The 16,290-nt window shown below is 31.5% G+C and overlaps 1 protein-coding gene across 1 annotated transcript; it reads left to right on the forward strand.

Annotated features, from left to right (window-relative positions):
• Window positions 1-8,229: 8,229 nt before the first annotated feature.
• Smp_045220 (putative myosin light chain 1) lies at window positions 8,230-12,764 on the forward strand (the record flags this gene model as incomplete). Its single annotated transcript, XM_018795682.1, has 6 exons — window positions 8,230-8,232; window positions 8,334-8,361; window positions 10,990-11,157; window positions 11,211-11,297; window positions 12,176-12,315; window positions 12,353-12,764. 5 exons carry the CDS (start codon window positions 8,230-8,232, stop codon window positions 12,211-12,213), a joined length of 324 nt encoding a protein of 107 aa, XP_018649971.1. The 3' UTR covers window positions 12,214-12,315; window positions 12,353-12,764.
• Window positions 12,765-16,290: the final 3,526 nt, after the last annotated feature.

A 16,290-nucleotide genomic window follows, 5' to 3' on the forward strand; every position in this document is an offset into this window, starting at 1 on the left:
GAGGAGTCCCACAATATGACGAAACGACCGTCCAGTGCTTCCAGGTTTTCTGTGGTGATCCAGCCTCAATTGACTCATGAATTCAACTACAAAATTACTAAAATCTCTAGAAAACCCCTTCTGACAAACTAAACTTCTTTGTGAGGCTGCACTTTTTAAGAGACATACAGCGATGTTAGGTCTTTTCGTCAGAAAATAAGCATCGAGAGTCAGAGTACAAAAGTACCTAAAACTGAGTAGGCGATATATTCCAACTAATATTTGTAACTACTAGCTAGTAGTAAGTTTAGTAATTCAAAATATGAACTTTCTGTTTTGCCTTAATTTATGTGAAAGTCTCGGGGTTTGAAATCAAAATAACTTCAACATTTTGCTTAGCAGCCTTGTCTCAGACTTGTTTTTACTTCAAGCGATTACATTTTTAAGTCTATTATTTTTAGCGTCTTCTTAAACTCATCTCCTGACTGTGTTTCTACTCTACTGCTTTGATACGAAATAAGGAAGGTGAAACACAATAAACTAGAAAGTCGTTCAAGGAAGACTTGGCGAATGCTTCTATGTAACATAATAATGCTCATTTTGGGCATGGACTTTTTTGACGTAATGTGCTTATGTCATATTATCAGATTCTCTACTTCAGTGTTTGCTTACAGGTTCATGAAGGACATATTAATGAACTCAGTGCTTGCCTAGTTCGCCTCTTGATTAATGAATTAGTCGAACATCCTAATAAATATCTGCGAATTACTTTTTTTGAATAAAACTTTAATTATTCTAAGTGGAGGTAAATCTTTCTAAAGTGCATAATCGCCTTAACTTTTTATCTGGAAGCGGATATTCTATACTCAGTGGTAGAGATTTGTTAGTTGTAGGAAAGTCACTTTTTTAAAAACATGCATAGATCAACTTTGAAATGTGAGACAAAAATTTACTTGAGTTGGTTGTCTTCTCTTTGTTTGCTAATTCCATATGCATTTGTCAACGGTTCAAATTTCCAGTGATGTAGCGCCTTCATATTCCAGTTAAAGGATGTTCAACAAATTCTTCTATTACATTAATCACCTTCAACTATGAAGTTGAATAATGCTTTAACTTGATCTCTTATTACAAATATTATTTTCTCTTGCAGACATGTACTGGTGATTATTAAGTTTGATCCAGTTTAGAAAGTTTTTGAATGTGTTATCCTATTTCTTGAACCTTAAAACATCACATTCAGACGAATAATCAAAATTGGGATGGTAAAATAAACAGATTATACGCATAGGTTATTTGTGAAACTACTCCTTAAATATGCATATTTCAGATTTATTCTGTACATCGAATTAATAGAATAGCGAATTCAAAATACCGTATGGATGTGTAAACATATATTATTCAATTATTTACATTTACTAAAGAAATATTAACCAGATGATTTGTTTGGATAATTTTCTAGTATGAAATTAAACGAAAACACTGATCACTTAGTAGCTACAGATAATGGAACAGACCAGTTTTCAGTATCTCGTATTAATAACTAGTTAAAGATTCTGTTATATCTTGAAGCAGTAAACAGGGATCTCAATCTGGAAAGCAGCTTTGTCAACATATACACAGTCATATGGTAAATGTTTATAACTGAATTTTGGTGATGTAACGTGTTTTAAACATGTATAACGTACTACATCTGTAATCATATTTGGAGTGCGTGGTTAGGGAATAGAATGTAAAAAACACTATTTTCAAATAACTAATCTATTTTAGATCTTAACAGAAATGTTATATTCCTTAACAAACACACTTGAATCGATCAATTTTGACGAGGTATTAACTTGCTATAAATTAGTTGTATTCAAAGATTATGTTTATACTACAATGCTGGTGAATAGTTCTATTCATTCGAATATGAGAACTGCAATCCAACAATTATATACATATACTAGGCCATATTTGTTATATCTCGAAGAGAATTATGAATGGTAAATTTTGAGAAGTATTTATGGACCAATATAATAAGTATATTTCCTATTGTACAATTGTTAAGTAACTTAACTATTCCTATTCATGTTCCTCTTATCATTAGCTTTATTTTGACCCATAGACTATTATTATACGATTTACCATTCCTGAATTATCCCCAGTCTATTAATTACTGTTCCCCCTATTCACAGCCACATTTGGCCAAATCTTGTACAAATGTTATTTTCTACTTTATGGTACGATGTGGTCAGTTTGTTTGGTATATAAACCCAGTATGTTTGAGAATAATGATTCATATTGCAGAGGCTGTTATTGGTGTTCTGTGCTTAACTGACTGAGCTAGGCAGAAAGCAGGACTGATAAATGCTCAAGACTGCCCATACAGCTTTTGTGTATCATTACCCTGATCGGTAAATCGCTGCTCTTTAATTGGCGGTCTTATAACGTCATATATTATACAGGTCACGCACGCACTAACTCGATATAACAATGTTGATTTTCTCAACCTTGAAGAACCTTACAGTTATCACTTTTTTTATATTTAACCATATTTCTATATAGTTATTATTAGAAATCATAGTTACATTGATAAATCATTTTAGAAAAAAAATTTAACAGATAAAATCTATTGTCTAAGTGATATTATCTGGCATTTAAAAGGATGTATGGAAAATAAACTAATTACAGTATATCGAATAATCTTATTGTCTAGAAATGTTCAAGAATGATTATATGAGTTTCACAAATCCATGGAAGTTTATGTTGAATGTCTGACTTCCTACCATACTGTAGATACCATATTGCTGTCATGGTGAGACAATAAAAAAATATATTGAATATTTTATAGTACTACTTAAATTCGTCAATAGTTTGAAAGTAATTGATTTGAAATTCATCACCATCACAGTTTTACACTAACTGGAGGAATATTAAGAATTGGGAATTACTGAAAAGTTATATTGTTTTGGTTTATCAGTTCACAAACTATCTTTAAAAACAGATTGAATCCAGAGTTCTTATAACTTCTAGTTTGAACATAATTAAAGTTATAATCCGTAAAATTATTATTTTCGTTTTAATAAATACTCAGATATTCAAGAAGAAATCTCATTACTATTTTCAATGAAGTATAGTTATATTATAAACAAAGGAAAATTATCAAAATTTCAACTTATTATTTAATAAGGCAACAGATTACTAATTTGTACACACTAACTAAACAAACATCTTAGGATACTTGATATAACCTGTGAACGCCGATTGTTATATTTTGTGCCTGCGTGCCCTGTTAATGTATGACGTGATAATACTGCCAATTAGAGAGCAGCGATTTATCGATCAGACCAATGACGCACGAAACCTGTACGAACAGTCTAGAGTACTTGTCGGTCTTGCTTTCCTGCCTAGCCCAGACAGTTAAGTCCAGAACACCAATAACAACCTCTGTGGTATGAATCATTTATTTCAAGCATACTGAGTTTATATACCAATCAAACAGATCACATCGTAGCATAAAATAAGAAACACCATTTGTACAAGATTCAGTCAATTGTGGCTGTGAATGTGGAGAACAGTATTTCGTAAACTGGGTATAACTCAAGAATGGTAAATCTTATAATAATAAACCATGGGTCAAAATAAAGCTTATAATAAAAAGAACATGAATATGAATAGTCAAGTTACTTAACAATTATACAATAGGAAATATACATATCACACTGGTCCATAAATAGTTCTCAAAAGTTACCGTTCATTATTCTCTTCGGAATATAACAATATCATTTACTGAATGATTTTAGATTAGTTAATATGACTGAAATGTAATTAATGAGTTCATTGCCCAATACATGAATGTATTATATTTTATATCAGTGATAATTTTGAAATTTAATAGGAATTTTGAAATTTGAGTCCCAATCTATTTTGCATTAGCTAATGAATAATCAGTTGAAATAAGAACAAAACAAATGATCTAATGTTGTCTTTTGTTTTTGTTGTTGCTTTTCTTTTAACAAAATCAACTTAATTCCATGACATTGATAATTAATTTTATCTTTATTTACCAAATAAATTTTAGATATTCATCATTGAAATTAACTGTATGAACTAAATTTTAAGAAATCCTAAATTAATCATTTTAATTAAATAATTCATATTATAATTTGTATTTACAATCTAGTGTAAATTTTATGGAGAGAAATTTGCGAATTTCTCATATTATACCAGGATATTGGGACGGGTATGAACATACACTTAACGAAAAAAATATTAGCAGTGGAATTCATGAGTCAATCTAAGCTAGACCACTGTTGAGAATCTGGAAACACTGGACGGTCGTTTCGTCCTAGTATGGGACTCCTCAGAAGTACGCATACACTATTCCGCACCAAAAGGATTCGAACCCAGTACCTTCGGTCTCACGCGCCAACACTCAACCTCCAGACCACTGAGTCAGAATCTAACGGTGTTAATGTCTAACTTCAACCAATCCATCATCTTTTTCAACCATTAATCTTTTGTCTGAGGTGGATAACACTTTCCACCCGACACGGATTAGACTCTACTGGTCAGGGCTTCTCATTAGAAATCCAGAAAATCCATCTCGAAGTTAGTCACCAAAGAACATATGATTATAATCAGAATTCACGAGTCTAACTGAGGTGGATCACCGCTGAAGAGTCCCGTATTAGGACGAAATAGCTTTCCATTGCTCCAGGTTTTCAGTAGTTGTCTAGCTTAGATCGACTCATGAATCCAACTGTCAAAACTACTACAATCTTAACAGACTTCCATCCTGAAAAAAAACGTTCGTTACAATAAGTTATTGATCATGACCAAATGTATTTCATTTGTTTATCTTCTAAATGTCATTGGTCCTGTAAATCATCATAAAGCACAAATTTAGTAGAAATCAATGATAGAATAATAAATAAATAAAATAAGACCTTTGGATTCAGATTTACAGTTTTAACAATAAAGTAGTAACTTCTACAAAATCCCTTAAATGTTCGGTTCCATCTTTTGATAACTTAAGTCAATTTGAAATCTTTACTTCAATTGTAGTATTATAATGACATATTTTACACTTATATAAATACATTTCTTTACTCTGATAAGATTCAAATCCCAAAAAGCAAACAAACTTCTTTTCATGTCTAGTAATGAGGTTAATGACATATAGCAAAATAAGTAAAAATCAAACAAACAATTTATTTACTAAAAATGAATACATTTAGTTCATTCACAATGTGGTGTGGGCTACTTATATCAATATAAGTAGTATATGGTGATAGTCAGGCATAGAATGTATTTTGGCAGAAGACCGATAAGGAAAGAACAAGAACGAAGCGCAATTGATATGAAAATACATGAAAAATGAAATTACGGAAGATGGACTGATATTTACGGAAGGAACAGTGAAGATTGAGACAATTGATTGTTATTTCGCAAATTAACTGTTTACTGTATGGTTAACAAATTTTAGTGAGATAGTTTGTAATTTGTACTTCAATACATTCGATTGTCCCCACTATTGTTCTTGTTCACTATAACAGTTCTGTTATTTACGCGCTACTTGTTAAGGTTTGTAATGAAGATGGCACGTAGTATTATGAATTTGAACTTTGTGTTTTAAACAGTGGATAAGTTATATTTTAAAGCATACTGATCTTACTTATGTAGATGGAAAATTTAAGGATATTCATGTCAATCAAAATAAAAGACAGATACATTTCTAATCTGTGGTGTATCAGAGCAGTCGCTGCTTGATCTTTTAATTCAACTATGTGTAATATCATTTTTATCAAAAATTTATCTATCAGAACTAAACAACTTTAAAATGAAGTTGTGATTTACTAGTACAAGGTAGTACTTTCTAAGAATATTTGTTAAAGATTTGCTTAAAAATTTACTTGAGATTAGAAAGCGAAGGGATGATTTTATAGACTGATATATTCACTAGAATCTTTCTTATTTATAGGTTTAAGTGAAGTGATGGTTCAGTAATTAAAATAATTGATTTTTGCATATTGGGTTCAAACCCTACTTAATTTATTTTATATAAAACAACTGGTCGATATTACTAGCCTTCATACAAAATGTGTAACTAAAATCCGAGATCACTAAGTTATACTTAATTTTATATAGTTGAGATCATGAGCCAATTGAAGCTAGACCACCATGGGAAACCTGGAATCATTGGACAGCCGTTTCGTCCTATTGTGGACGGTTGCTCAATTTCGTGGATTGGTTGAATTTAGACATTAACACCGTTGGATGCCGGCCATCTCAGTGGTCTATCGGTTAAGTGCTCTGGCGCGAGACTGGTAGGTCCTGGGTTCGAATCTCGTGAGGCGGGATCGTGGATGCGCACTGCTGAGGAATCCCACAATCAAACGAAACGGCGGTCCAGTGTTTTCAGGTTTTCCATGGTGGTCTAGCTTCAATCCTTATTGGTTAGTAAATACAAATGACAAAATCAAATTGTTTGAATGGGAATCATTTGATAAAATATATTTCCCATCTTTTATAGATTTTATATATTTAGTAATCAACATTAATAATAGTGCATTATTTTTGTTTCAGTATTTTGTTGTCATGGCTGATATCAGTTGTAAATAATTGAAGAAATCAATTGTTTATCAAATAACTTTTCTAAATTTATAGTATTTTAACAGTCAACCAAGAAAGAGTTAAAATTTGCACAAACTGTTTAAGTTAAAGGTTGATTAAAAATTATTAATATCGATCAGCTGTGTAGTATTATTACACCTGGTTGCTATGTGAAGGAGAGATTTGGATCTAACGGAATTTATTTTTTCCACCTATTCAATCAAATAACTTGCAACTCGAATAGTTTGGTGATAACAGCTTCAATTATGGCTGCGCATTTGAATATCCCATAACTATTGGTTTTCTGAGATTTTAAAGCAATGTTTCTCTGAAGAGTAACAGCTAACTGTTATATCTAGAGCTTAGATTTTTAATATATTGCGTATTACTTGAGCACTCGAACGCTAGAACGCTCCCAAGTCGCAAATGAGAAGACAGAAGACAAGTGAAAGGAATGCTATTCCAAACAGTGTCAATCGCAATACAAAACTGTCAGATATTTATACTTTTTTGTATAAACAAAATCATCATTATAGTCCTCTAATCTGCGTACAGGTGGTTATTAGCATTTGTTCAATAAGGAAGCAACACGTAGAGATTCTGGCATATCTTTCCAAAAGATGATTGGATGGAATATCTTCTTGGTATCAAATATATCTGGAGATAACGATACGGAAGTCAAACATAATACATGAACGGACAACTGTTAAAGAATCTCGTCGATGAAAATATTGTGAGAGCTCTCCATTTACTCTATATGAAGGCAACTTGTTGAGTATACAGCGGCGAAAAGTCTTCAACGCATTATCCTTCTCGCTAGCTAGTTTTGAAATATTCTACTAATCGCTTCTAACCAACAGCTTACAGAACGATATAGTGCACAGGATATCAGTTCACTTAAACTAGTACGTACATCGTAACTCAACTTTTGGTACTACCCATTGGAAGATTAGTGTGTTGATGGCAAATATAGTTAGCTGGAGCTTACCGAAGATATTTAAATAAGCTAGTGAATAATCAGATATGTGCTACCAGTACATGAAATGTTTTTGCCACGATTGATGCATATCAATCAATAGGTCATACCCACAATTAAGCGAAAGATTATACAATATCTTAGTCACAAATGTTCATAAAAGGGAAAATATTTCCAATCTAATAGTTTCTTATTTATGTGTTTGTTTCAAAATTCTACCCAAAAGTAAAAGCCAGAGAATTTTGGCACAACAATTTACCATAACTTATTTGGTTTATCTTTGATTGGCTAGTCAAAAATGGTTTATCGATTTGAAATTGGTACAATTACCTAAGACTATCACTATCACCTTGTACTCGATTGGTTAACTTTCACAATTAGGGGAAGAATATTCCAAAATGTAAAAGTAGCACATTTCCGTCCATATTTTATCCCCTAATAAATACATAGGGACACAAAAATACTAATTAACCAATCCAAATATTACATTAGTTACACTATTCTTCAGTTAACTAATATTATCAGTGTAGGGATTCGAATAAAATCGATCAATCAATTAGTTGAAAGACATATTTTCTATTTTTCACACATATCTAGTATTATATACAGTTTTCAGTTAGTTGATTTCACAGTTCACTGAATTGTTCTTTATTGTATTCCACTTTCTTACTTAAATAATCATGGTAAGTTATACAATACATATTCTACAACTTCATATTTAATTTAATTTAACATATTATTAGCCAGTATAATTCTGTTCACTCTGTAATTTTGTCTGTTTTAGAGCTCATTATCCAAAGCTGAAATCGAAGGTAAGTAATTGGTTATACATTTTTTTCAACTATAAGCATAATCAGAAGGGGTTTTGTGGAGATTTCAGTATTTTCATAGTTGAAATCATGAGTCAATTGAAGCTAGAAGCTTCCAGGTTTTCCATGGTGGTCTAGCTTCAATAGACTCATGATTTCAACTATGAATATAAACATAATCTCCGAAGATTGTTATTAGTGATAGCTCTGTTAATTAAGTTCATCATTATGTTACTTTTTTAAAATAACTTATAGATATTCGAGAAGTTTTCGACTTATTCGATTTTTGGGATGGTCGAGATGGTATGATTGATGCAGTGAAAGTTGGTGATCTACTTCGATGCAGTGGAATAAATCCAACTATTGCATTAACAGTAAAACATGGAGCTACTATAAAACAAGGTTAGGCACAATTTTTATCTTATGAATTTTATTTATTTATGTTGGGGACATTTTATAAATGTTTATCTCATCTAACAAACTGGAAACTTGTGACTTAACTTTTACACGTGATATACAATTATAATAAACCGGTTGTAGTTTTAAATATAACGTAGGCACTACATAATGTCGGTTTCTCAATGAAAAATTGATTCCTAAAATTCTAAACTTGTTGTGCGTCACACAATATCTCGAAAAATGTTAAACGTGTTGTGTTCTCTGAACTAGATGGTATAGTTACTAAGCTTTCATAGTTTATCTGGACAGCTCCACAGCCTACTTCACACAGAAGTGAGCTGGTGTACTTTCTTAATGTTACCATACTATAAAAGTTTTATTTATAAATCCTTACACACGCCTAAGTGTACTAATCATTTGATACTCCCACACATTGAGTATTCTTAATGGAGGAAAATGGTACAAATATCCTATCTAATAACCTCTTAAAGGCATACATGTGATTTAAATGTCTTAATCTCCTGAAGTGTAAATTACACATGGAGAAGAGAATATTCTATTTGTTGCTATATGAAAACATCTCATACTACAATTTAAATATTATGTGATCAATTTTATTTGATATTTATTTAATGGTTTGTTTATCAATGAACTCAACGAATCTTAGTTCAGTATTTAGTCAATAGGTATTATATTCAATCACGTCATAGACTTAGTAATTCAAATATTGACACATGAAACTACCCATCTGTTTGTAACTCGAGACATAATAGGTATGTCGTTGAAGTTTCAACGCCGATAGCAAGATGCATTTTTTCACAGAAATAATACCTTTGCATCGGTAACAACATTTTGGCAATTATAAATTAGCATATTTTAACTATACAGTAGCCTGATTGACCAGTCATCTTGAATGAAAAAGATTTTCTAAAGTTCTCCAATCCTGAAAGATAATTCAATGAGTGCTATCATAGATTTGTGATTATAGTCTTTATGTTTCAAATGTAGTAGGATTCAGTTTTGAATCACAATCAGCTGTAAACAGCCAGTTAATATTGCCCTCTATTATATGATAAACAGGCGTGATTCTTGCTAAAATGCGTGTTTATTACTTATCTATTTATTGACTGTCACAGTTTTGAATACTTAGTTTCCGATGGGGCTAAATTAAATTAATTTTTACTGTAAAAAGTATTCTATGTAATGTGACTTTGTATGCCATAGTTAGTAAATCTGAGTAAAATTATGGGATAATAGTGTGTTTTCTATTTTACGACTTCTATAGAAGAATTACATTTCAGATGAAACAAGCTGAAACATACTACTTAAATCAAACTTTTATTGATTATTTCATAAGTAAATAAATGAGCGAGATGAGAATTCACGATATGTATTTTTTCAGTACGGGGTCGTGGAGATTGTTGAGTTTTATTGAAATCATCAGCCGATCTTAGACCACAATTGAAAACCTGGAAACACTAAATGGTCACTTGGTCTAAGCATGGGACTTCTCAGCAATGCACACTTACGGTTCTTCTTGCGGGATTCAAGTTAATTTTACTCATTTAAGATGGTTTCAGAGTTTCATAATAAAATACTTGGTTATAACATGGCACAGAAAAGCTACCGTTAACAATTTTAACTGCTAAACAAAGTGATCAATACTGTTCAACAATATAACTGGTTTCAATGATTTTATCAGCTTAAGGAATTACTTTGTAAGTAAATGTCTGTCAGAGAATTTTTCTCAAGAGGTAGAACATCTATCCTAACTTTTATTTATTTAACATTACTCAGTACTAGAGTGGAATACAAACTATTCATGGTTACTTGATAAGGTGATAAACCCAAGATTGTTCTTTAATTTTGGGACAAATATACGTGGCATGATGTTAATGAGACTTATGGCTTCTCATTTTACAGGGATTCTCAACTAATGCTTTGACAAATAATTTTAATTTTAACTCTGTCTAGATATGTTTATTCATTCTTATTGTTATTACACGCAGTACTCTGATGGTACACTTGCAAATATGTATTTATAACTTACAATCTAAAATTATCTGAGTGGTTTCGAAGTCTAAATATTCAACGAAGTCCTAGTTGATTTTGTTTTTATCCTGTGGCATGTCAAATTCCATGTTAGAAAATATTTTGATTATTTTTGGTAAAATTTGTTTGGTAATTAACAATAAATGAAATACAGTTATATTTCCATATTCTTTATTACAGGGGAAAAGCAATACAAATTCGATGAGTTTCTTCCTTGTTATGAAGCTATACTTAAAGAGAAAGAAACTGGCACCTATGCTGATTATATGGAAGCTTTTAAAACATTCGATCGTGAAGGACAAGGATTTATTTCAGCTGCTGAAATGAGACATGTTTTAACAGGTTATGGTTAGTTTAATTTGATAGTTATATATATATTTATTTCATTTGTTTAATTACAGGTGAACGTCTTGAAGATCCAGAAGTGGATGCTATTTTGAAATTTATTGATTTACGTGAAGATCTGGACGGAAATATCAAATATGAAGGTCAGTGTTTGAAACTTTATTTGGTTTTAAGTGATCTAATTACTAAGTTGAACGTTTGAGTTGTACAAAGTGATTGTAATTTTCAAAAATTACACCTGTCATGACTCAGCTTTTATCGTTCATCAATAACAAAAGTGATTGATAGCATGATTAAGGGACAGCAAGTTATTATTGAGAATATTAACTTTCCTATTATTGCAGATTACCATCTGTAAAAGGATCATGCATACAATCTTAGAGTTATTTGGTAAATGCTTTACAATCGATTTACTTCCTGATATTCATTGACCAGTTGCTTAGTGTTATAGTACATACTTCTAGCAGTTTCCACAAGTTTTCCTTCTTACTTTTGCTTTATTATGGTATCGTAGTTTACATATGTTTAATGTAATTACAAGAATTCTATCTCTACGAAACAAGCACTATTTTGTTTTTTATAACTAACTATCGTTAGAATATAAGAATTTCCGTCTAAATTAGAGCGAATAGTTTCACAGTATTTGGGTGCCGAATTGATGTAAGACATTAAATAGGAATAATATATTTGTAAAATCTCAGCGAATGAATTTGAAGTAAATCTAACGTTTCGCCTGGCAATCTGGTCCAAGCTTTTTCAAGGAAATATAATCAAACATCAAAATTATGGAATATAAATAGGTACATAGTTAGTTAAGAGATGACAGTAAATCAATGGGAAGTTATTTACTTCGATTTATTAGCTGTTATATGTAAATGTCACTGAATGTTCTACCTGAGAAATGAAATATAAATCTCACGTTTCATCATTTTACAAGTTGTGTTTATACTCTGTTGACTAATGAATAAGATATCCAAATACAGAACTGATCGATTTTTCTTTTTTCGTTTTTTGTCTACAGAATTAATCAAGAAAGTTTTGGCTGGTCCTTCCAAGTAAAAGAAACATGAAATTAAACATTTTCCTTGAAAAAATTTTTTTTTCTGGAGAACATTTTTTCCTGTGTTCTTTCTTTCTATGTTGAATCTTGAGAAAAGAAAGGTTTGATTATGAACTTGATAAATTAACCATTTTTCAGTTTTCACAATTCCATGAATCCTAATCTAATGAAGTTTTATGTGAAACAAAAGTAGACCAAAAGATGTGGCTTTCGATTTTTTTTTTAATCTTGTTTGCTTTTTTTCTAATCTGATCATTACATCTTTACAGGCATATTTGTATGCTTTACTACCTACCTATTCACTCATTCACCATTATGCATGAATATATACAACAAATGATTATGTATGTTTGTGTAATTAATCATTCAGCTTTAATTTCAATCAGGTTTCCTCATTTACTACTTCCTTATAAATGCTCATTTTAACAATAAATTAGATTTATAAAACATTTTATCTAATATACACCATAAAAAACATACATGTTCAGCTTTCTTTATGAACCTTTATCAAAATCCCATTAAATGAAACATTTACCCCTAACATGTATTCTATAAGTCTTCTGATTTATTATGATTGTATAAAAATATAAGGCAGTAACTGATAAGACCATGGGCTAGGTCTTTAATTGTCTTTGATTTGTTGAAATATCAACAGTACCAAGATTAAGGCGACTTCGAGAAATATAAACTTAGTTTTATGATGAATATAAATCAGTTGGACTATTTAACAAAGCTTATCGAACTCAGAGTAAGAATTGCTTCTCGTTCAAGATAACATAGTGATATATTATAAAATGACAGTGAAATTTGTATAGTAATAAACTCGACTTGTACAATTAGTAAATGTAACGCTCTTAAATAAGTTATTATTATTTATTATTTGAACACATAAATATTGATACAAAGGGGCACCAGATATATATGCGCCACACAAAAAATTGTCATTTCATTTAATTGTGTGAGGGCTATGATACTGCCCAGACTGTAGCAGGTGGTTTTCTTAGGAAGCCAAACCCCGAGCCTTCGACGTAAAGGTCTAATCCACAGGGCAGTGGAGCCTCGTAAGGAGATGCAGTCCACTCTCGGCCGTACCAGGGCATTTGGGGGCTTGAATAAGTACAGATCCATAGACTCGCGGGACACAATTTTCGTGAGTTTAATCTTACTAGTTTATACTGACAGGAATTATTTAAGGTGTTCGAATCGTGACTCAGTTAATCATTATGATTCTGAAAACTTCTGTTTAAGATAATTAAAACGTGAGTGAGGTAATAAAATCTCTTTTGTACAATCGATATGACTTCAGAAGTTGGTTTTGAAAACTTTTGATTTTCCGGATCAGAAAAACAATAGTTTACATTAAAAGATTTGTATGAATTTCAAGTTAGGTAATTAGTATTAATATTGAGTAACTTCATCTTTCAGTAGTGAAGTTTCACATTTAATTATAAAAATTATTAGATCAATGTGTCACGGATACTTTATACGGTTTTCAATGAGGTCGAAAGACAAGAATAAAAGATATACAATCAGTACTCAGTAGTTAAGTGGATAACGCTATGGCGTTTGAAGCGAACGGTACTGGGTTCGAGTCACAGAGTGAACATCAAATCTGAGATGCAGGTACATCTAGCTGACGAGTCCCAAATAGGATGGAACACGCGTCCTGGATTCTACTACTAGCCACTATCCATCTTTGCTTATAAAGCTTGTGACTTTAAGCAATATCGAGGTAGTCCGCATAGCATGCACATATGCCAACAAGAGACTGATCAGTTGAGGTCCTACATAACGATGGGAAGATACAAGTAAACAACACCAAGTGAATTTAGGATCAAATAAAGTTTTGTGTCCATGAAAACCGAAAGAATAAACAAAAATTATATTCATGTGTAGTACTTGTTTATACACTAAAGATAAATACTTTAGGAATAAAAATCACTTCCAGTTTATCAGGAACTAAGGATAACGATATTCTTTCGATATGTTGTATCATGAAACTTCTTTAACCTATATTTTGTGCTTTGAGAATTACATCTAATAGAACTACTAATCATACTACTATTTTTATTATTACTTAAATGGATAGTGAGATTTCTCGATAAACAAGTAAAATTATAAATTCACTTGAATTATACGCTAAAATATTGATTCAATGAAATATCTAATCGCATACAAATCGCTGTTAAATTATAATCTTCTCCAAGCACTTATTGCATGGGGAGAGAGATAGGATATTTTATTTCTGCAATGTAATATCAGAGAATTAGGCAATATATCACGTATCGGATTGTAACATACAAATACATAAGAGTTGAACATTCGCATGAAAAAAATGAAGGAAAGCAGTATCTTAAAACCAGACTCAAAAGTCAGGAAGTTAAGTTGCGACTCAGATTAAAAATTCACTTAATAGTTTACTACGCACTGTCAAAGTTGTCTGTCAAAGTAATTTTCAGAGAAAAGTATTTACAAATTCCATATTTCCTGGTGATGATCACTTAGTGAGCTTTGATGATAGGTGCTTCAAGGAAATTTACAAGGATCCCTAAACTTAGGTATTGTGTTTATACTGATTTTTCAGGAGAACATATCTCCAATCCTGAGATATACATTGTTCCCGTGGGATTTAAACTGGTGTTGTGCTCTGCACTACTTACGCAGACAGACATAAGCAGTATTTAGTGGGGATTGGAAGTAGAACGCTTACCAGCAGAAGAGTGAACTAAAGAGAAGAGGAAGAAAAACGAAGAGAAATTGGAGTAAAAACAAGATCTGAAGAATGATGAATTGTGTAGAGGACAACTGGAGGAAGATATACAAATGATGTATTTAATGTATGATTTTCATATTTCACAAAACTAGTGTTTGTGTTATAACGTATAGACTCGTAATTATATATATGAACGTGCAATTAGAGAGGAGTGAATTTTACTGATCGGACGCAAATGATACTTGAAATCGTACGAGCAGTCTTGATTGAGTATCGGCCCTGCTATCTGCTTAGCCCAGCCAGTTGAGTCCAGAACACAAATAACAGCCTCGGCAATATGAATCATTATTTACAAACACACTGGGTTTTTATACAAACCAAAGTAATCAATAAACTGATTATAACTCAAGAATCGTATGATAATAAGTCAAGGTCAAAATAAAGCTAATGATAAGAGAAATACGAATATGAATAGTTCAGTTACGTAATAATTGTACAATAGGAAATAGGCATATTACATTGATCCATAAATAGACCTCAAAGTTACCATTCGTAATTCACCGGGGGATATAACAGTTTGATTTTGATATTGAACAGTAGTTGGTCTGCCGTACATGAGTTTCGTTTACTACAGTGTCACTTAGTACAAATGTCAGTGATGTTACCGTTGACCGAATGATCCGGGATCGATGATTTAAATTCATTGATCAATTAACACTAACCGACATGCATCATTCTTAATTTTCCGTACTGACAGATATCCATTGATCGATTTGCATTGTGGTCAACTAACAAAACACCTTTATACCCTGTATAGCATATACAAATGCTAGTGGGTTGAAGATAACCATCAAGACTAAACAAGTACGAAATTGATTTAGCACTTAGTAATCAATCAACTTTTAAAACTTCCAGTTTTGCATCAAGTGGTTTATTATTTAGTGTTTGATTTTCGAATACTTTTAAATAATTTCAGTATTGGTAGCTACAATACTCTTCAAAACATACTATTTACCTGTTGAGCTATTAAAAAATTGAAAACTTAAACATTTGCAATATTTCAATCCAATATCATAATCTTAACGGTAAGAAATCACGGGGTAAAAGGAGAAATGAGTGATTTCCAAAGAAAGACAGAAGCTAACGACAAACAAAAGATTGAAAAATGATTGATGAATAAACTTGAATAAGCAGATAAAAAAGTTCAACTATAAAAACTTTCATTCTGCTCACAAAGTACTGGATGTTAGAAGACCTATAGCAGCTCACGTACAATTGAGCTTGTTCATATCCAATTTGGTTAGGCCTTTTTGTTAACTTATTTAACGGATAGAGTCATTCGTACAATAACAATCTATCTATA

This window comes from Schistosoma mansoni, chromosome 2, assembly GCF_000237925.1.
Source record: "Schistosoma mansoni strain Puerto Rico chromosome 2, complete genome".
NCBI classification, from domain to species: domain Eukaryota; kingdom Metazoa; phylum Platyhelminthes; class Trematoda; order Strigeidida; family Schistosomatidae; genus Schistosoma; species Schistosoma mansoni.